Source organism: Neodiprion virginianus, chromosome 3 (assembly GCF_021901495.1).
Source record: "Neodiprion virginianus isolate iyNeoVirg1 chromosome 3, iyNeoVirg1.1, whole genome shotgun sequence".
Taxonomy (NCBI): domain Eukaryota; kingdom Metazoa; phylum Arthropoda; class Insecta; order Hymenoptera; family Diprionidae; genus Neodiprion; species Neodiprion virginianus.
Window position 1 is genome coordinate 20,386,889 of NC_060879.1, and position 22,510 is coordinate 20,409,398.

Sequence of the window (22,510 nt, forward strand, 5' to 3'; positions counted from 1 at the left end):
TCGTATTATCTACAACGTCGGACTGCCATTAAATTTCGAACAATTCAGTCAAAGATTGATATTTTATACTTTTCCATCTAAGATCTATTAAATAAAAAAAAAAAATATAATAAAACTTTGTTTCAAAATTCTGAAGTGTACCGAACCATGAACTCGACATGATTTAGCAAATTTTAACACACAATAATTGAAGTGACGTTGCCACGAAGCAAAAAACAATCAAAGTTTGTAAACCACGAGGAGAATTTGTCAGTTTATCACATCGAACAATGATTTACGTTAAATTTTTTTTTGTTTTTTTGTTTTTTTTTTTTTTTCAAATTTCAAGCAAACAAATTTAATTTTTAACATTACGCAACATTGCAATCACACTTAAGTGCGATAAGATTCCGTGATTGAACGGAACGGTTAAAGAGACGTTGAAAAAAATGTTCATATTATGCAATTTGTCACAGCGTCGGAGAAAAAAAGAAAAAATTAACATACGTACAATAACGGTAAGACAGCGGATTATAGTAAGTGACAAACACGCGCATTGGAATAGCCGCCGGGAGCTGATAGCGACGTTTCTGGTGCGATGGGTAAATGTGCTGGAGGGGGGTTGGAGGGGGGGCGGTGAGCGGCGCAGGGAGAGGGGGGTGGGGGGAGGCTCTTATCGCGTTGAATATCGCACTTGTGTTCCGCACGCCGGCTAGTATCGGTTAAACAGGTGACAGAAGTGCCTAATAGCCAACCACGTTTGGTGCTATTTAGTTTCATCAGACTTTAGTGTACGTGCGCAGATGCGTGTATCCTACCTGCGATTTTCACGATTTTCACCCTCACCTTCACATCGTATACCTACTCGCAGTGATAAACGAGATGTGAACCAAGGCACGAGACCGCTCTAATCCAACTGGTAATATCAACAGGGACGCGGTGCGGATGCGGTAATTATTTTCATATATTTTAACGAGAAATGTGTTGCAAAATTACACCTGGCGAGGTTCACAAATCCAGCTACAACGCGCTACTAGCCAGGATCGACAACATTCCGGATTATTGCATCCGAGTAAGGAAGAGAAAAGGCGTACGTGTAAGTAATGCCCGCTTGTATGTTCTCTAATATTTGCAGACATTTTGTGCGCAAAATGTTTGGACATTTTTCCATGTGTGCGCGCGCGGTCATATCTTCAGATGTATCTTTCGCTTGCTCACTTCATTTAACTCGCACACGTCTGTTACCTAAATAATGCGAAGCCTTATATTTTATCTATATACCTGTAATGCCTAATTAAGAGCCGTCTTATACGACGTACGATGATTATTTTTACTGCTACTGATTGCGAGATGACGAAAAGAGTTGTTTGAATTCTCGTTTTTTTTTTCTTTTCTCTTTGACGCATTTCCATTTTCTTCTTTTCTCTTTTTAATCCCTGTCACACAGACTCGCTTTTGCGCCAACTTCACGGCTTGTGATTATAGACGTTCCTTATTCGCGGGCTACGCCATGAAATATACGAGAGAACGAAAAATAATTATTATACGTAGGAGGATACAAATGTGATGAACTTTTAGAAAATTCCCCAAGTTTCCACATAAGGACAAGTTGGAACTGTGCTATCCATAGATTATGGCATCTTCTCAGAGCACGTATCATATTCTGTTCGATGCTGATTTGAAAACATTTTCGTGACTTCGTTAAGCCGCACGGAACGGTAGAGATAAGATTAATTTTTATCTTCATAAATGGTTACGATAAACATTTTCGGACACGAAGAGTTCGTGTAATAATAAAAATAATAATAATAAGAAAAAGAAGAGGAAAAAGAACACAAACAACAACAACAAAACAAATCAACAATGATGATATCGGTATTGATACAATCAGCTCACAGATATAACTCGTTGACGCTGACGGCAAACACGAGCTTCTTTCTAAAAATCTCGGTGCATTCCTTATACCTGTATGTTTGACAGATCGAGGAAATCCAGATGCGATCAAAGTTTAATTACTGTCTGGAGAAATTATGTTTTTTTTAATACCGATGAAGAGGATAAATCCATGATGTGCAGAAAAAAAGTCGCAAAAACCGCGAAACACGTTTTAATTTCTTGTCGATAAGTTCTGTAATTAATGACTTACCCAGAAATTGGAGAAATGTAATGTTACCCGAGAGAACTTTCTTTTCGTTGGACTCCAAATCGTTCGTTGGTCCGAATAAGTATACATGTTGTAATTTACCCAATATTCGATTTTAGAGGAATAAAGCTGATGCTTACATAATAATTCCGACGATGATTACAAAATTCGAACGCCGTTCAAAAGCAACGTCAAATGTGCAATGAGAAGAAGAAGAAAAAAAAAACCGTTTCCCCGGATTTCATCCGTTTGTACGAAATAACGGAGGCAACCTTCTACCGCAAAATCGGTAGGAATAAAATTACCCGTTTCGCGATATTCTCGCAAATTTTTCACGCTAAAATATTTAATCACGAAAATAATCGACTAATCGCAAAATCGAAGTTTGTGTTTTAGATAATGTATCTGTGAGTACGGCGTCCAAATTTTGAATCAATCGCTTATGACGTAGTTATCTCACAGCTAAAGATAATAAAGTTTCCTTGAATATAAAAAAAAAAAATGTAATAATTTTTTTGATTATCAAATATCCATTTTTGTGGCTTTTTTCGGTGCATATTTTCTGCGAACGAAATAAAGTTACCTGCGAGAGTGAAGTGGCCTAATCAAACTTGATTAAAAAAAAAAACAAATTAAAAACAACAGTTAGAAATTTTAGCGACGTTTTCCGCGATATAAGAACGCGCGCCTTCGCGTTAAATAACTATCGTCTTCGTCCCTGAATATAATGCGATTTGCATGCCAAGGTCAGGGTAATCGCCGTCTCTTCCGCGACTCCATTGACAACGACTTTCATTCATTGTAATCTCTGATACGGTATCGATGCGAGCGCTTTTGGAGGGGGGAATAAGAGCAGCGAGTGCGCGGCGCCGCATGGATTAGAAACGGAGACGAACGGATTCCGCGTGATTATGCACTCGTGAATTAGCGAGGCGGGCTTATTATCGAGGGAAGAAAGGCCAAGCGAATATTGAAAAACGGCTCGATCATGCGCGGAGGATATTCTGGGTGAGAAGATACGCGTTTAAAATAATAAAAACTAAACACGAGGTGCATGTGTGCTTTGGTGTGAATGCAGAATAAAAGCGCTGACGTGAAAACGTCCTTACCGTGAATTATATCAGTTGCCAAGACTCAGATCCACCGAGAAGATAACAAGAGAGATTATTTCCTTTATTGCCGCGGTCCGCAATTCCATTTATTAGATGTGCAAACACAGGTAAACCGTGTGTATCGGGCAGAACAAGAGGGCTGAAAAATTCTTGCGAATAATGCGCGAAGAGATGTCAAAAATTACTTGCCATGCACAGTGAAGGTATTCGCATATTTTTCAAATTCCCTCGCAGACGTAACTCGTCCAATCTTAAGACAGCCCGTTAATTTTCACTTACAGACAAGATAATGTAACCTCGATCGATTATAATAATTTCTCAATTCATTTCTTTGTACCGTTTCAGAGAGAAGAATATTGATCACTAAACCCAGGCTCTGCAAGAATGCTCCTGTACTGGCTGCTAGTGGTAAGTTTGACTATAATAAGTAGACGAATAATAAAATACGACTAGGTGAAAAACAGTGCAAAAAATTAGTTACAAGTGCATTACAAGTATATTTCACAATTCACGTATAAACGTTCAATCAATCATTTAACCGACAAGTATTAAGGATGTAGACATGCTGACTGTTATATCTCTACACACGAGTTGCCTGATATATTACAATAATAATAAAAATAATAATAATAACAACAGCAATAACTAACGCTGAGAAGGGAACCATAAAAATAAAATACATCGCTGTTACCATGTTATTGTTCTTAGTAACGTCTTAATCACTTTTCTTTTTCCATATATTTATTTTTTCCCCTCTCTCTACCTCTCTCTCTCTCTCTCTCTCTCTCTCTCTCTTTGAGAAGTATACTGCAGGGGGCTCAATTATTATCGCGAAATAAACTTCGCTAATCTGTACATACGTCGTGGATATATATATTTATACAGACCGATATATGTATAGAATGTACTGGGTATAGAACAATTCTATGTATTTTATCGTTGGTATTTTTACTACAATATAGACAAGTAGGTACATGTACAATATGACGCGGCCTCTTGTAGGTCGGCACGTAGAATAATCTATCGTTCGAAACGTTCACGCATGCGGATAAAGGCGGGGCTGATTGACGACGTCGAGGTTTCGGTTTTAAAAAAATTCTGTCACTATTATTCGATCCGAAGTGGATGTCCCAATTTCGGTAAACTTAACGGTAGGTGCTGGTTGCAATTTTTACGTGACTCTTTCAATCATATTAGATACATTCGAAACGCGATGGTTTTTGTATCAATTTACGTGAATTGCGTATTGGTGCTTTGAAATTTGTCGCTGAAATATTCCGACGATATGAGAAATTAATTAATGCAAATATTCCAATGCCTGATCTCCCAGAAACGTGACCCGCAAACAATTTTCAATCCACTATAATTAGTATACGTATAGTGTTTATATAACAAAAACATTCTTGCAAGTGCTCAATCATTCGTTATATCGCATTATATTTGTAAAGTCTGAACAAATGAACTGTGGAAGTCGAAGAAAATTGCAAAACAAAGTTTTAAAAGCTGTGACTCATATGAGTCGAGCTTAATTTGATAACGGATTATCTCCTTAGCATGAAAAAATCAAGAAGCCGACAACCTTCAGCTATAAAAGCCCAGTGATTAATAACGTCGCCAATTATATTAATGCATAATTTTTGCACAGTAGAAACGTGTCGTATATTCTTCAAAATTTTAAAAATTCACGCCCAATTTACCTGTCAACGAATTCACTAAGAATTAACGAAAGTAAATCTTGTCCTTAGGTTCTGATTCGACCTCAAGAATTTAATTTGCAAAATTGTTATGGGATATAATTCATAAGCTTATGTACTTTTTCGAAACAATATATTAACGTTGCCAAGAATTGACGTCAAGTGATTCGTGACGGATTCATTCTGGCAAAATTAATCCGATTTTTCTAAACTTACAATTAACAACCGAATTCCTTACATTTAAATTCTCAGTTTAAAATTTTTTCTATCCGCGATCAAAGGGAGAAGAGGTTTTTTTCTATAAGACTCGACGTTATTGCTCGGTACTAAACTAAGAGGAAATTGGGGCAGCCGTCTTGCATCGGAAACTTTGCCAACTAAACAAACATAATGCGCGTTAGGCAGAAGGATAAAAGACAAACAATTGCTCATGGTTCGAAAATAATTTTCGAAGAAATCGCTTTCGTCAACGTGGCCGCCTTTCTCCGCTTGTAAAATATCTTTGTTGATGAAAACCCAGATTACGTTTCAAAGGTTGGACAGAACTAGCGGAGCATCGAAGATCAGGAGACTCTCTATCTCTAGGGTCTCGCGCCAAGTGCAGAGTGAAATTGGTACTTTACGGAAAAAGTGAGGGTGAAAAATACCGAGCAAATAGATAAAAAGAGAGTGAATTAATTTGAGGGAGAAGAGAAGTGCGGAGGAGGCTCTAGGCGATTGAGGAAAGCATAGAATCTACAGTGAAAATTTGTGCCAGGTATAAAGAAGCGTGTAAATGCCTGCGCCTGCTTACATTATTCAACACACTTACCTCCGCGCTGAAGCAGCCATGCCACGTCGGAGACCCGTTTCGATGATGAACAGCCGATTGGAAGATGACATGAGAGTACGTTCTCCACCGTATTAACAACCCCCGTTCAATCACCCCACGTTAATATCTGTCTAAAATTTATTTTCCAACGCTTAACATATTCGTCTCGAGCGTGCCGCCCGCGCGTGGAAATTTTTTTCACCTTAATGCGATTGCTTCTTAGTCGCAAAAACAATCATCGCGCTTACCTTTCATATTGGCAGTACAGCGAGAGAGAAAATTTGGAAATTTTTATCCCGTGTGCCTACATAATTTTGTTAAGAAAATGATATTTCTCCAAAGCTTCTGAAGTATTACAAAGAAAAAGAGACAAAAATTTTCGCTATTTTTTATTCGGAACCCGGTTTCGCGTTTTTTTTAAACTATATCCTCAAAGTACACGATAAGACTTGGCAGATTTAGCAAATCACTGCGCATGCGCGAGCTTTGTCGTATTTTCGCGCAGGTTGGTCACCTTAAGCTTCGGCTGTCAAACGCGACTTACGGAGATTATGTAGTACGACGAGAATTCTTTCAGGTTAAACGGATCTCAAATAGTTGATGTAGCGGTTTCGGAAAGCCTGGTAAACTTTTATTGTCAACCGACGGATGACCGATGACTGTTACGAGTCATAGTAACAATATTATTTAAATTTGCCACTTGGCGCGGGACAGTTTGACATCACATTCCCATTTCCGAGTATGTAACTTGGCGCCCCTGTCTTGCAGACGAAAATATTTCCGCGGTACGATCTCGCTGACCAACAGAATTCGATTGTTGTACGCATGCGCAGTCGATCGATCAGCCTGCCAAGTTTCACCGTGTTCTTTCCGCATGCGTGTATCCTAGAAAATTTCACAAAATCGGAAAATTTTCATCCCTTTAATTTGAAACCTTTCGTATCTTGTTAGAATTATTAAGTCCAAAAACATTGTGAAAAATTTTTCCACGCAGTGTTCGCAGATTGAAGAGCTGAATTAATCGCAACACTAATCGATCGATGAATAGATAAAACAGCGTTACCTCACCGTTAACTAAAGATGTATCTATAAAGACTGCTAGCACTGAGTTATTTTTCGTAATCGTTTGTCTAATCTGGGCGAGTTTTGGGCTAATTCTACTGCCCTGTAAGGTAAGTGTCCCAGTTATTTACCCGGTCCCAATTATTGACCATTTTTGGTTGTATATGGTTGACCCTTCGTTCTAAAATTACCAAAAAATCAATCTGTAGTGTCTAACCCTGAAGCAATTCGTTTTGATCAGGGAGAAATTCGCACTTTGTGGCGTACAATTATAATTTTGGAAAATTAAAGGGTCAATAATTGCGTTTAAACGTGTCAATAACTGGTATACTTACCTTAGTCATCGACTCGTCTTACGGGATCCCAATGTAAAATCGAGTTTGGACAATAGAACGCTGCAATTTTTGCCTCCGCCTTTCAGCCCCCTTACCCTCACCGTAAAATCCACAACCCCATCAGTCACATATTTTTCCACTCCATATTTTGGCCTAAGTTAGGTTACTCCGGGGGTTTTTGGGGTCGCTGATGACAAATCTGAAGTCGGAATTTGATAATTTCTAAATACAAGATAACGGATCCCATATGGCGGGTGTAAAATCAAAAAAAAAAAACTATCGAAATTCGATGATTTTTACCGAAACTTTTTGCTCGGGGGCTCAGAAAGTCATGCGAAGTAACCGAGATAGTTTAAAGGTGTGAATAAGCTGTGATAAGGCTGAACCATGAAAATTTTTGAGGCTGAACGCTGAGCATTCCACTGTGACTGAAAGGGATAAGGCTAGCAGTCTTTATTTAAGAATCTCAGGGCTGATGGAAGTTACCTGTCTCGTATAATTACCCTAGATTCTTCTTATTGCTAACTTCATTTTTTATAGACCTAGCTTCTGCTTATTCAAGAATTTCGACACCACGAACCTTACGTGCCTGCGGTTAATTCAGCTAGTCAATAAATCATATCAACAATATCATTACGTGCGATTTCATAATTGGAGCACCGCATACGCGTACGCGTTTTGAGCATGCAGTAGTCTGTTGTTCGTTAGTCGTTGTAGCACAAACGCACTGATCTGCTTCCATGTAAATAATATGTAGTTTTTGGCGAACGGTTATAAAGTTCGATTGGAAATCGGAGTTGAATTGTGGATGTACGTGCAGGTAGACCTCACCGCATTTGTCCATGCTTAGTAAGCACCGCAATAATTCGATAAAGTTATGCATAGTCAACAGAAAGACAAAATTGTTTTTTGCTCATGGAAGACACAGAAATTTATACAGCCATTTATTTTTCTAACTGTAATTTGAGTGAAGGTGCAGAACGTACACGAGGACTCGAATCGTGATCTGGTTGTTTCGAAAGAATCACTCCTCTCGATTCACGTCGCACATATCTTACACGTCACACCTCTTGGTCATCCCGTCCTTCGCCCTAGAATGCAAGATTGCAAGAAGGATCGAAAGACAAAATCGTGACTTTTGTGTAGAAAATTACACAATACTAAATTGCGGGATTCATTGTGTATGTGCCCATAAATGAAAGTAACTGATGGTGTAATGATCCTGATCCTCAACAATATCTCATTATTATTTTGAACGGTTTGTCCGTACAGAAGATATTATATATTAAACGAGTCGTCGACTGTGTGTGTATTAGAGTGGTCCTTAATATGGTTGTGATCAATTTTCGTTGCTCTCATCGGCAAAATGTTTCGAAACATGTATATATTTTTTTTTTAATTCAGCGAATTCCCCAAACTCCTATATCAATTCTAAATTCTGCCCAAAAAACTTGGACTTTTTTTCGTATCTATGTCTTGTTTAAAGATATTTGTGGTAAATTTCTTATCCGTATAGCCGTAGAGATTCGATTAAAATTTTAGCGATTATAGAAAACGTATTAGACGCAAAGTGTGAAAAAAATTTGAGGTTTAAATGGAAAAATTCTAGGATTTGAAAGTAAAGTTTTGTTTCCAAAAACCTGTAAGATTTCCAACGAATGGCTGTAGGTAAGAAATATACCATGTATAAAATTTTTTGACTTGACGCAACCATAGGAAAAAAAATTGTTATACGAATGGGCGACTTCAAGGGCTTCGCAGTGGCAGGATTGAATTAGGGGCCTTTAGTTTTAGCAAAATTAAAATATTCTATAAAAAATTATTCCGAGAACGGCCATATTAAGGACCGTCCTAGTGTGTATATTTTCAGAAACATTAAAAATGCGAGGATCAGAAGCTACGTTGGCATCCCGTGAAGGATTATACCAGCCAAGACAGATGGACGACAGTATCATCCCGTATGACCTCAAAGTACGTCAAAAGAAATAAAAAAAAAAAAAAGATATGAGAACGACCTCGTAGTTGCTGAAGCTGAAATAGCGAAAAAAAGGCAAATCTTAACTTTATGTCTCGAATTCAAAGGTTTAAAAAAAAAAGAGATAGAGAAAGAGATGGAACCCACAGCTTGTTTTTCTGAACTTGCAATTGTCACGCACTTTATAATTATTTTATCAATTGTGCGCTCGCACCTGTTGATCAGCTTTTTGCAAGCTCAGTGTAACACGCTTAATGTATACTGCTGGAAGCTTGGCAAATATATGTATGCATGTGAAAATTAAGTACACAGGAACGAAAGAGTCCCGTGTGTGTATAACCGTTCTAACGAAGCGTTTCAACAAATTGTTACCTGCATAAAACGTACACGCAAATAACGCTCGCTTATCTAATCAGAACGATATTCCGAAAAATGTGGAAGGTTGTCGCTACAAAAGTTTCACCTCTACTCTGGTTTGTCATTCCTCAACTTTTATCCCGTGTTATGATACCTTGCCTAGCCTTGCCTGCACTTATTTACTCAATGCAAATACTTATGTATCACAACGGGTGTGTATTTACATGCATACTATCCTTGCAATAATTTATTTTCATCGGTTCACCGCTCTCACGGCTTACTCATTACGGAACGACGATATTTCCAATCGGTATAAGCTGGTCTGCCTGCACGTCTGCATCTCTGAAATGCGACACTTTCGTCGACATTCGGTGTATTATTGGTGTCAGTGTCATATTCAGTCGTAACTTTTGTGTCACCGTTGAGATGGAATTCTTCTCCTCTCTTTATTTCTTTCCTTTTCTTTTGCGAAAAACACAAGCGAACTGCTGACATTCGGTAACAATAACTTGGCGTAACTCCCTCGATGATGTGCCTGCGGTAGAATGCATAAAAATTCATTTGTTCAATGTAATGTATAAAACATGTAGCATGGACAGCACATTCTGATTTGACAGTTTCGTTGTTCTCTTCTACGTATGTACAATGCACTGATTTTCGGAACGTTTTGCACGAAGCCGATCAGCTGGGATTTTTATTTATTTATTTTTTTTTTTTTGGAATTTATGATGCAGGTGAGCCTCGAGAAATTTCGTGAAACTCACCGCAAATAGGCAACCGCAGATACATTTTGTATTCCTGCGTATTCAAAATGTACTTACGATTGCCTACTTTCTGGCGGTGAGTGTCGAATTTTACAAAAGACCCCGGTTATGTAATTGTTTCCAGGTTAAAAATTCGTGTTAAATTTTATAAAAAAAAAATACGATTTGTATTTCCGTTCCTTGTGTCAAATTGTTTCACATTATGTGCAGGCTTGAAAAGTACTCTATATTTATTGACAAATTCTAAATTTCAGAAATATCGATCAATGAAGTATTTTTAAAAAAATTGACATTTACGAAATTGAAAATTTCTCAAACAAATCCCTCTCGAATTCTATAAAATTCGATCCAACGTTACTGCGACTGCAGGAACTAACGATGTGTAACGAATTATTGATAAGAAAATCTTGTTAAAATTTTCCATTTTGTATAACTCGATGAATGTCACTGCACAGTAGTAAGGTCCCTTTCGAATGACACTTCAACATTACGAGGCCCATCGACATACAAAATCAAAACAATATATTGGTAACGTGACTGATCAGGCTGATGTTAAATGTACCGTGCCCCGTATCAGTAATCACGCAATTACCTATTTCGCAAAGTTGTGCAACAGCCCAAGTTTGTGAAAAATCTAGGCGTTGCGTTGCCTATCACCTGCCATCGCTTATTCCGCAATTAACAATTAACAAAAATGAAATTGAAGGAGGCCGACTGCTCGGGTCGAGCTCTGGCTACTCTCGTCGTCGCCTGGGTCGGTGCAGCCTTGGTAGCCTCGGTGCTCCTTAAATGGACACACATGTGGGTGGCCCTCGCTGTTCTGACCCTGCTTTTCCTCGCCGCTTGCGGCTATGCAGCTTGCGACGCCCGAAGGACCCACGAACGGGCCTTGGCAAGGGAGGAACAACGGCAACTCGAACGTCGACGCCGGAGGGAACAGCAACTGGAGTCCGTCGGCGGGGGGATCGACAATTATCCAGAGGTGGGTGCGATACGCCGAGACATCGACGTATCCAAACATTTTTTATCGCATCTGCATTAAAAGTGGGGCTTTGCGTGGCAGTTTAGCGGGATGTAATTGTAGGCAATTGCATCTCAGTGTTGCAAAGATAGGTTCGCGCATGCGCAGTTTACGATTGGTTCACTTTCGTTCCTAGGAAGATCGCTTTTGTTCCTAGGGAGAGGAAATTGACCACTCGCGTGCCGTAAAACTACAACGCAAAACTACATTACTTTTAATTCACTCGTTAGAAAGACTGTAGTAATTTTCTATTGTCATCTCAAGGGTGGTGGTCACTCTTTCCGTATAAGTGGCAGCTATTCAAAGTTGACTTAAGAATTGAGTACGAAAGACTGACCACCCCTCAAAGACTTTATACCAAAAACATTTATCGTTCGTCGCCACTGCAACATCTTTGTCTCACTGACCAAAGGTTTTACATACTTCGCTCCCCGGCGACAAGGGTGGAACAACTAAAAAATTGGGATATTTCAGTAGGAGCAAATAACTGTGAGTGACGGATAATTTTTCAACTACAGAAATGTCACTTTTCAAGCTTATAGGTTCGAAGTTTGCAAATTCAAATATGGTCTCAACTCAAAAATGCCAATTTTTGAGTTGTGTTACTCTTGTCGCCGGGGTGCGACTTGTTTTTAATACTGTACACCTATATCATGGTTGAATTAATAACAGAAACGTATACTTTACAGAAAATTTTAAGCAAAACTTTTTAATAAGTAATTGTATAAAATTCAAGTTTTTCAACGGTCAAAGCTGATCAAACATTTCCGTGCCATTTGTGGCCAGCCTTCATTCGTGTGCAAGTGATGTGGACATGAATGGATCAATGAATAGCCAGCCGCGGGACTAATTAGGTCTCAAAAACGCTACGACTACTCTGCATTGATTTTCTCTGCTGCGGTCGATTTATCGTTTATTTGTCCGATATAATGCAGTAAATACACATCAATTTCAAAGTTAAATGTGATATGATAAATTTTTTCAAAAGTAGTACAATTGATTATGTTGTTTGAAATATAAATTATAAGTTTTTCATTAATTCTATGAACAAATTTAAAAGACGCGTTTGTGTTTCTATCTTTCATTTGTAATATAGATAGTTAAACCGTATCTCACGATTCCACGACATTGTGTTATCAAAGATTATATTTATACTAAGTTTTTTCTCCAAAGATCGTATACATACAAAAGTAGGCAAAAAAAACCCGAATCATCGAGACAAAACAATGTCTTTGAAGTTGACAAGTTAAAGTCATTATAATTAACAATTTGGAGCAGCTTTAACCGAGATGATATTTCAGAAGTTTATTTGAGTACACATCCCTCTGGTTAAGAATGAAAGTTCAGTCTGTGACATTAGTTTGCTTTTCTTTTTCCGCCTTTTCTTTTGTTGTAGCATCCATGAAATACTTACTTCTATTTGCTCAACTTACGATTGCACAAGTCTGCATCAATAAAGCCAATGGAAAATGTTTCAAATTTCTAAATATACTTATTACAACCATTCTCGTTAGCATATATTTTATAGCTTCCGATACTAATTTTATTGGCGCATGAACGGTTTAAATGGGTGATCGGGTACATATCCCCTACTTATTTTTGTTCTTGCAAATGCAATTAATTGCATTCAAATACCTGTGAGCAATAGTTTTCTAGTTATAAATAGCTTATAACTTTCAACCTTTATAATTTTTGACCATTCTAAACCCGACTCAATCGGACAGAATGCATTTTTCATTATTAGCCATGAGAATTATCTTCCAATTCGTTTCATTCGAATATCTCAACATGCGAAACTGCAAAACTACCACTGGAGATACCCAACTTTGGGGATTGATTTCATCGCTTTAAACCGTTTATGCGCCAATAAAAAAAAGACGTGTCACTTAGATTTCGATAAAGAATAATATATCCTAAAATGAACAAAATCGGCACGGGACACCTCGAGACCTTTCCTTGTCAGTCCGTCCATTTATCCGAATTACCCGGATACTTCAACGATTCGAATACTCGAACTATCCAGTTTCGAAGTTTCATATCTGACGATTCGAAGTAATTGATCGGATATCCGAATATCCGAATAACTCGGATCCACGATTAAGCACTACCTCCTACGGACATATCAAATAATCATTTTCTCGGAATTGGAATATTTTATTTCATTGTGTCACGAGAAGAAATGGCGAAACTTAGCAGGCTTAGTGACTGCGCATGTGTAAAATAATTGAACTCTATCGGTCGGCAAGATGAAGGATCGTTCAGTATCAATATTTCCTTCGCAAGGCAGGGGTACCACCAGATACTCGAAATGGAGAATGAGATGTTAAATTTCTCCAAAGATCTCAAAATAATGCCGTTACGTTGACTCGCAGCAGTCATCATTCAGTTGAAAATAAATGTTTCCTCAGCCATCCCGAATCGCTAGAACAACTATTTGAGATTTATATAGCTTAAAAATTTTGCATAGGTTAAATAACTTTCACAAGTCTCGTTTGACAGCTGTGGCTTGAGGTGGCAGACCTGCATGAAAATTTTCCAAAGCTCACACATGCGCAGTCGGAGGCTCGACCTGCTTAGATTTAAATGTTTTCCTCTCGCCTCTCGATACAATATCCCGACATTTCCTGAGATGGCTCGGCTCCAAAAGCCCGCTGCCGGGAAGTTACGGAGAGACTACCGCATACGAACTCGAAGAGCATACCCACCATCAGAGCATCTCTATCACCATTTAATATCGCTCGATCATTATTTTTCACAGATAATAAACCCGCCGGAATATCAAACGTACTGGGTATCGGACCTGCCACCCTCGTACAACATGGCGGTGAATACGACGGGCAGCGTCGGCGGAGCAACAACGGGACCGGAAGTTGATACCGAGGCGCAGTCGATCACAGCACCGAGGCTGTCGAACCCGCCGCCATACGCTGTCGCGATACAGGCAGAGCCGCTGCTTCTGCCGATCCAAAATGCACTCCAGAGCGGGATGTGCGGGGGGGGAATCCAGCCAGCGGTACACGGGGGGTCCCAAAATTCGGGCCCCCAAACGGCACAGGAAGGCGGGCAGACCAGCTCACACAGCGGGAATTCCGGCCTCCAAAACAACCAAAGCATGAATACGGCCCCCCGGTTTCTGGCGCCTCCGCCCCCGGTCGTCGGGGACGAAGACAAGGTCGGCGAGGGGCCCGAGAGTGGGCAGAACACAGGCAGCGTAGCTCAGACACGAACCCAGTATCTGGCGTCCATCATAAACTCAACCTTCGGCAGGAGCAGGAGGGTCAACAACGGAGACCAGAATATTTCCCTGGGAAACGGGCAGACCGAGAGCCAAAATAATCGTAACAATATTAACAACAACAACAACGTCACCGGACAACCACCCCAATACCCTGCACGGCTATCAGGTAGTTTCTCCAGTAATGTCGTTGACTCGACATAGTATTTTTCAGTAGCAAAAGACGGAAGGAGGCGCAAAAAACTTAAAGATTTTTAGTTTATTACAAATTATGTGGTGAAAGATATTTCGGTGAATTTTTAAAAAAAAATCTAACATTTTTAGGAAACTTGGAAGACGATCGTAGTTTTTGAATAGAATTTTTCGTAGAATTTTGTGATTCTTCTTACGATCAGATGGATTTTCATGCCTCGGTTCAACTAGTATGTATTCGGAAAATCGGGGAAATATCGTGATAGGGGTCTGGCAAACTTGGAAGTCAGGGAAATTCAATATGTCAAACGAATCGCTGTGTAACAAATACTTTTGTTTTTAGACTGATGAGACGAACAACACGTATTCAATCGCCGTGCACAGTCGATTCCCGGGTACGGGGTTGCCGAGAAATTGAAGCAGGATTGTTTAATTGGACCTCACGAGTTTTTAAATAATATGTATAAATACTACATACCTGCAACATGGACGTCGGAAAGTGGATATTTATAGGCATTCAGTTGCAAGTAAGCGGATAAATGCGACTATATGTAACTGAATTCAAGAGTCACCGAGTTCCTTCATTCGCGCAATGTTTACACTATAATCGGTATACATCTTTGCGTTAAAGTATTTTTTAAACTTGTTTAAGCCCTAAACGTAAGATATCGTATGAACGAGACTTATGTAAATAATAACTCTTGATACGTATACTATAACAAAGAAGAGAGAAACAAATTCAATGTCTCGTCAAAAATATATATTCATATGTGCAATTTTTCAATCAACCATTTAGATTTTTATACACTTACCTAAGTCACCATCGATTACCTGCTGTGCCTTAAAATAAATCTCATTTACATTAAGGACGCCCCGGCAAGAAAAATTGTATTACGTCTATATTACTAGAAATTTTCAATTTATAAACTTCAAGGGAATAGCTTTATTTCAGACCTGTGGTCTTTATTGGACGAGAATACATGTAATGTTCCTTGATTCACTTTTCCCTCGTATGCCTATCTTAGCCATAACAGCTTTGATGAAGGCATAATTTCTTACGAAACTTCTATTGATTTAATAAAAACAATAATTCTATAATTAATTTCATAGAACAATGATAGTAAAATTTTCAAAATAGATCTTCTTGTGCTTAAAACCTTGTTCACATGGTCTTTACCAAATATTGCCGTTTTGAGTTAAGAAGATTATCCTGGTAACAATACGAATAAAATGAACCAACGTCTTAGAAATTTGACTAGTTTAAATTTACTCCGTATATTTCTGTAATATTTAGTTGCCCTATAACTGGTGATTGGCTACGTGCATAAATTCGATATTTATAAACTTGTTTATTGAAATCACGTGCTATTTAAGACTATAGGTAATGACAACACGCGATAGATGATTATAAATGTATCCCATTGTTTATGCTCAATTTTTTAAAACAAACATGAACTTATAATTCACTTGAGACTGGTACTGTTGTTATCATTATTGTTCTAATAACGATTCTTTAGTTTACTCAAACTTTTATTTTTTTACCAGCAATTCGAAAAAATAACGAAAAAGGTGATAATGTTATTTCCACAAAGTCGATGATGTGTATTTCATTATCATATCGAAGCTTCCACAATAAACCATTACACAGTGGCTTAACGAGTATCAAATAATCTTAAATGAACTTTTCATTATAGTAGTTAGGTAAGTATTATTATATTTATTTCATCTAAGCAGTATCCCTCATTTCTTCTCCTTATCTTGTTTATCCTTGTTTTGTTGCAAGGAACCGACTGCCTGACGAACTGCCTCCGACTGTGGATCGACTCCGGGTAAATTTTCAAGTACGGATTGCAAAAACGCTGGATCCGACATTACTGCTGCATAATCCTCTTCCACATCCATGGCCTCGTCCTTTCCTGTTTCAGGCTCCTCTGAAAATATTCGCATATTGAATAACATTTTCTTCTCCGTCATTCGTCACTTTTAAAAACAAAATAAAACTTTAACAGTGCAAAATATTTCTCGCCGAATTCGAATGAACAAAATATGAAATGACTTGAAAAAGAACCGCGTAGTAAGCGCTCAAACAATGCAATGCTCACGTTGATCCTGCATCGACATTTGCATGGCAAAAGCAATCTGCTCCTCCTCACTCATGTGCGCGAAGTCGGGAACGTTTCCTGTAGTCGTTACAACGGCTTCTGCCGGTGAGCTTGTATCTTCGGCCCCTTCAAGGGACATTGCCAAGGCGCGTTTGAGCATCGCTTCCTCGTTAGGAGCCTCTTTGATGGTCTCTGGCTGCTTAGCAGGTGTGTCAGTCGCCTGAGCTCGCCGAGCCTCGTCCTCCTGCCTCTGTCGCTGCTCCTCCATAGATACACGAAGTGCCTGATACCAGAAAATAAAGTGGATAACGAATGAACTAAAAAAACCCATTTTTGATTGTAGCTTCTAACGCGTACCAACGCCAGTTCAGGATCTTCGTTGGGGTCCACACCAAATTCGAATGCTGCACCGCCCATCCCAGCTGCCCCCATTCCATCCTCTCCCTGGATTATTGGTGAGGATATCAAAGCGTCTGAGAGGTGGGGTCCAGGTGGAACGGTTACCAAGTGACTGCCAGTGCCGTCCTTGCCGTTCAAAGCATTTATGAACGAAGTCAAGACCTCGTTGTTGATCGTTTCTTCGCCAAAGCTTATTATGTCTACGTTCACTTTCTCTTTTTTTAAACGCTTGGCAAGCTTTACTAACTCCTTTTCATCCAACTGAATTGGACTTCCAACAAATGCGACTATTCGCATTTTATGGTTCTTTCCTTGGCGATGCTTCAGAGCCAGCTAAAAAATGGTATACAAACTTGAGACCAAGAAATTGGGCTGTTTTGTAAGTACAATAATTCAGTAAAATACTTTTTTTTCACAATGATTTTGTGAGAATTACTTTTGCAAATGGCTAGACTTGTGTGTTGGAGTTGCGTTATGTGCAAACTGCAGAAAATACTCTATTTAGGTTCTCAACTAGTGGAGCATTATCCTATTATTTTTTCATATCCATTAGATAAGACAAAATATGGAATGAATCTATGTTTTTCAAGTGGCAAAAAACACAATCTGAAAGAATAGCTTACATGAGCAATTCTGATGCCAGTGATCAGACTCAAGTTTCCATTAGGCTGTACTTGATGAAGTTTGGATAGAATACGTCCCACATCGCTGGTCAGCGTGGCTAATACTTCAACACTAGACAAAGGCAAACCAAGAAATTTTGTAGGAAAGGCAGATAATCAATGGTTGATGAGGAATAAAACAAGGATAAATTTTTTTTCTAGTTGCACTTTACTTACTTAGCAAGAGTTATAAGTCCTACGTTGTTTTCAGGGTTGGATCGGGTCTTGGAATGGCATACTAAGTTGACGGCATCTTGCTGAGCCTGCAAGCGGGTCGGAAGAAAATCTCCATTTCTCATGTAGTCGCTGTTGTCGACACTGGAAAGAATGTATCACCGATATTAAATATAAAATCAATAAGTCAAGTCGCACATTTTTCGCAAACTGCGAAGTACTCTTGTATAAAAATGGAGAATGACCAGATAAAACTAAAGATCTGACAATGGGTTACAGCTGTATCGGGTTGTTGGGACATGATTCTTCAAATTTAATTAATCTAGGTTTTCATCCACTTCAAATAATGAAAATCCCTGAAAGTAGTTCAATGAATGCTAGCCAAATAAACTGCAGGAAAAGTGTGGATATCCTATTCTATTGTATTTACATATCATTTCATCTTGCTGATTGGTTGCTTTCTTACTTAATGTCACAGTTGTTTGTACAAAGTAAATAAAATTTGATTCACATCTACTCATCGCTGTCGAGATGAGATAAAAATAACGGATCAAGAAAAGTGTTGAAACCAATAGACGACTGTAAATTAGGCCAAAGTCACGCCTGGTCAAATTGTTCGTTTGAGAGAATAAGATAACCTAAAAAGGTAGATTGGTGAGGAAAAAAAATGGATCAGTGGGATTTCCGAATAAATTGCAGCGCGGTTAATTGTAGGGTAAAAATTTGTAAGAATTTGCGTGAAGTCATAGAAGGGTGAATTGCAGAAGCCTTTTATATACGGCGACACGAAGCCGTTCAACTTTGCATTGTCACTCCGAAAAACACCGAACGAACAAGGCGCCGCTCATCCGACTTATAAGCTCAATTTGAACATAATGCACATTTTCAAAACCGGCGTCCAACTAGTTTTCAAAGGTGTCAATCAAACCCCATCAGATATTTCGGTAGTTATCTTTAATTCGTTAATATTTGGCCGCTCACCATATCATCGTACTTTCAAGCACCATCTTGAATATACTGGTCCGTATTCCAACGTTCCCGTTGTCATACAGCGATCCGCATTACTTGCGCTGATATAAAATATAGGTATATTCAGTGATTGACACTGCTGTAGCATCCGACCTTGGAACATGTACTACTGGTAGCTACCCATGCCATCAACCTCGTGAAAACTGTGGCCGTAGTGATAAGAGAGGGAGATATGTATTCCCGGGCTACCCTGAATGTTCCGTCTCACTCACTCTGGATCTGATCGGCCGATTGTGAGAGGAAACGGATCGGCCTGCCAGGTTGTAGAGCGAGAGAAACAAGTTGTATATGGCGTAAATGCTCTTACTCCATGAATCCTCATTTCATTCCTCCGCCACACTTTCCGCATACGCGAGGTTACCTCGGGTAATACATGCTTTCCTTTCTATTTCATAACCCTCGTTAACCACGCCTAACTTCAGTACGAAAATCTAGTGATAAACCAAAGGGTACTAGATAACGCCCACTCCAATCTAACTATACATCGCAAAATTCCAAATAGATTTCTGAGCGCCGAGCAGCATCAGTCGTTTCCGAGCGATCGGAGCGAAATCACGCGTTCTCAGCATCGGTTCAACATTTAGACCGCGTTGTTCAGGTTGTGTCACCTTGTTCGATCAGTGTATTTCCACCTTTCTCATCTGTGAATAATACACGAGGAGCAGCGTGTAACCTGAAGAAAAACCGAGTAACTGCAATATAAATAACTCGCGAACGTCAAAGGTGCATTTCGTATCCGGAGTTTTCATTGTTTTGTGTGACTTCAGATTTCAGTGATGTGTATTTTGTCTCTGTGCGGCGCGTGTCAGTTTTATTATTTTTTTTTTGGCTTCTTTTCGGCAAATGCGCAGTTGCATTGTTGGCACGATTATTCAGTCGGTTCAAACCATTATATGGTTCAAACAGACAGCAACAGCACAAAAAGTGAGTGTAGAATCTGTGAGTGTTATTGTGGTGTGGATTTTTAGATTATAAAAGACTAGTGAAGATCTGTATGATGTAAAAAGTGCGTCGCTTCACCAATAAACCTGAGATGCCACAAGAACTACTACGTGTAAACGTGTGGAGCAGCCCAGATTCCAGGTAAAAATACTTATTTTAATTATTGATTGATAATTCAAGGTGGTCATTTAGAGCCGAACTTTTGTTCTTGCATGACATGCGATGCATAAATATGAAAATAGACAGCAATTAATCTGAAAAGTGAAAAGCCTATTTGCTAAATTAATTCAAGTGTCTTGTTTTGTTTTTTTACAGATTTAAGCAGAGACTTCCAAGTAACTTTTCCATTTCTCGGCAACGTTGGTGAGTTTGCATGTGTTAGGTTATGGGTATTTCCCTGGGATTCCTTTGTCACGTGGCGTGGCGGTAACAATTGTTACACAAATCATCGATTTTTTAGCTGCATGGATAGGCTCATTCACGATCGCAACGTGCTTGACTTTCAGTCGGATCATTTTTTTTTTCGCAATGCAATTTAACGTAGCTTACTTAAAGTTAGACGTTTTAGACGTTGCTAAAAGTGGAATGAGCATCGCGACAGGTAACCATCGCTTACTCGGCACTCGCGAGATCGAATTGTGTTTCGTAACTTACGTTATAATCTACGTTTGAATTTACGGATGATGCCGTTTAAGCGGTGGATTCACCTGAGGTTTGACCATATTCAATTATTCACGTTATTGTTGAATTGATAAAATTACAAAGTCTGGCATAACGCAACGTAATCAAATTGCATTTTATATTATATATCATTTTCAATCTTTTAACAGCAACATGTATTGATCAACTGCAGGTTTAGCTCGCTTAGAAAAATGCTAATTGGCATACAGGATGTATTTAATCAATTTTACAAAAGGTTAATGTACCGATAGTCTGCCAACATTTACTAAAATAATAAATGCAATATTGGAGTTGGCGGGATACAACCGCGATACTGTATTCTGAAAAGGCAGACTACGATACAAAAACATTTTGCTCCCAACAGGTAACCAACGAAAATGTAAGTCAGTGACCACGGCGCAAATGATGAAGACTGATGTGTGTTGGAAAAAATGGAGAATCGTTTAGATCGAATATAGGTATCCGGGTAGGTAGGTGGACGTTTTGGGATCCGTCGCGGGATTTATGCATGTGTGTGTGTGTGAATCTCTCTTTTCCGTTGGGTGGCTTCGTTGGGAAACAGGCGAGGGTAGGAAGGTCGCGATATACCGTGATGTTACTAACTTTTGTAATCCACAGCGTCAAACGATCACAGAAATTTTTTCCCAAAAGACTCCGTATTCAACTCTCGCGACTATTTATAAGCATTTGAATATTAACGAGATTGAATCTTCCATTTCTTGTGACTCTGCAATTAGTTTTCAATCGTTATGCATTTCATTATTTAGTCATTACCGATCGTTATTCCATTCAATTGATCTCTGTGATCGTCTGAATGGGCAAAACGCATCTCTGGACCATCTATCGCGTTCCGTGGTACGCTAGATGGGGAGAGATGCTGAGTTCGAAGACTTCGCGTCGAAGAGGACCGCCGACCGTCACGCCACACAATAATGCATGCCCTCCAACCTCCCTCCCGATTTCAATTCGATTTGTAATCTGAGAACAACAATCCGCATAGCAATGTATCTGATTCAAAAAGATGCAGATGTGGATTGGATTTCTACAGAACTTTTGGGACAAGTCCCAGATAATACACATTTTTTCACAGTTTAATCTGTCGCGCCTTGTGGCGCGTAGATTAATCACGAGAATTGGACGCAGCCTTTTGCGCGTAAATTAATAACAGGAATCGGTCACGTTTTTTTGCGCATTGATTTTGCATACAATATATGGATTTTTCTTTTACAAACCGAACAGATTTGGACAAAAATTGACCGACACATTTTTGATTCACCCGAATTTTTTTTACGGGTTCTGTATTGAAAAAAAGAGATATGTATTCGAGGATTTTTGTTTTTGATGTATTTTGGAAAATAGAGGGAGTCGAAAATTTCAGAATCTGGCGATTTTCGGCTTGGAAACCCATTTTCACAAATTCCCAACTGCGCTTGTAATTGAGCTAGGAACTTCTTTTTTTTCATTTTAAAGCGAAAAGAATGAATTATAATATAAAAATTGTCTCATTAAAAATTATTCACCAATTCATATTGTTACAAACAAATGAAATGTTTAAATCCATTTTTAACAATTGCCCCCAACTCGTAGCGAGTTGTTATTATAACCATCGTATTCTACATTAAATTTCCTATCAAAAACGTATTTTGAAATGATGGGCATATCATCATTACTATTGGGAAAAAATTAATTTATCTAGAGCCGCGCGTCACATCGGCGCGCGAGTTCCTTTGCACGCCTCATTTTCGTGCCTCGTATCATTTTTCTCTGTAATATAAGTGATTATTCTATATTTTTAATAAAATAATATTATTTGTTGGTAAATAAGACTTTATAAAAAATCG

The 22,510-nt window shown here is 38.8% G+C and overlaps 2 protein-coding genes across 16 annotated transcripts; one reads left to right on the forward strand and one right to left on the reverse strand.

Annotated features, from left to right (window-relative positions):
• The first annotated feature begins 685 nt into the window (after positions 1–685).
• On the forward strand, positions 686–16,522 carry LOC124300871 (uncharacterized). Of its 14 annotated transcripts, none has more exons than XM_046755317.1 (7): positions 686–1,075; positions 3,580–3,642; positions 5,463–5,814; positions 8,992–9,107; positions 10,939–11,214; positions 14,012–14,657; positions 15,024–16,522. In XM_046755317.1, coding segments are annotated over exons 3-7 (1,044 nt in total). In that variant the 5' UTR covers positions 686–1,075; positions 3,580–3,642; positions 5,463–5,813; the 3' UTR covers positions 15,029–16,522. The 14 variants fall into 14 exon arrangements, with proteins under 14 accessions (XP_046611273.1, XP_046611275.1, XP_046611277.1 ...); XM_046755318.1 differs by lacking the exon at positions 686–1,075 and adding an exon at positions 4,038–4,200 and having other exon boundaries at positions 3,581–3,642; XM_046755319.1 differs by lacking the exon at positions 8,992–9,107.
• Positions 16,259–19,121, reverse strand: LOC124300870 (26S proteasome non-ATPase regulatory subunit 4). Of its 2 annotated transcripts, none has more exons than XM_046755313.1 (6): positions 18,999–19,121; positions 18,021–18,161; positions 17,805–17,916; positions 17,140–17,514; positions 16,783–17,065; positions 16,259–16,611 (listed from the first exon to the last, which is right to left on the reverse strand). In XM_046755313.1, the coding sequence occupies exons 1-6, from the start codon at positions 19,022–19,024 to the stop codon at positions 16,421–16,423; spliced, it is 1,128 nt and encodes a 375-aa protein (XP_046611269.1). In that variant the 5' UTR covers positions 19,025–19,121; the 3' UTR covers positions 16,259–16,420. The 2 variants fall into 2 exon arrangements, with proteins under 2 accessions (XP_046611269.1, XP_046611268.1); XM_046755312.1 differs by lacking the exon at positions 18,999–19,121 and adding an exon at positions 18,263–18,333.
• Positions 19,122–22,510: the final 3,389 nt, after the last annotated feature.

What these genes read in the sequence shown, in the direction of transcription:
- LOC124300871 (XM_046755314.1), top strand. Translation starts at nt 4,277, where the DNA reads ATGCGGATAAAGGCGGGGCTGATTGACGACGTCGAGGTTTCGGTTTTA. An exon ending in CAATTTCGGTAAACTTAACG is followed by an intron (nt 4,386 to 9,006) that starts GTAGGTGCTGGT and finishes GTATATTTTCAG; the next exon opens with AAACATTAAAAATGCGAGGA. An exon ending in GGATCGACAATTATCCAGAG is followed by an intron (nt 11,215 to 14,011) that starts GTGGGTGCGATA and finishes TATTTTTCACAG; the next exon opens with ATAATAAACCCGCCGGAATA.
- LOC124300870 (XM_046755312.1), bottom strand. Translation starts at nt 18,318, where the DNA reads ATGTCCCAACAACCCGATACAGCTGTAACCCATTGTCAGATCTTTAGT. An exon ending in CAGATCTTTAGTTTTATCTG is followed by an intron (nt 18,162 to 18,262) that starts GTCATTCTCCAT and finishes CATTCTTTCCAG; the next exon opens with TGTCGACAACAGCGACTACA. An exon ending in AATGTCGATGCAGGATCAAC is followed by an intron (nt 16,612 to 16,782) that starts GTGAGCATTGCA and finishes GAATATTTTCAG; the next exon opens with AGGAGCCTGAAACAGGAAAG.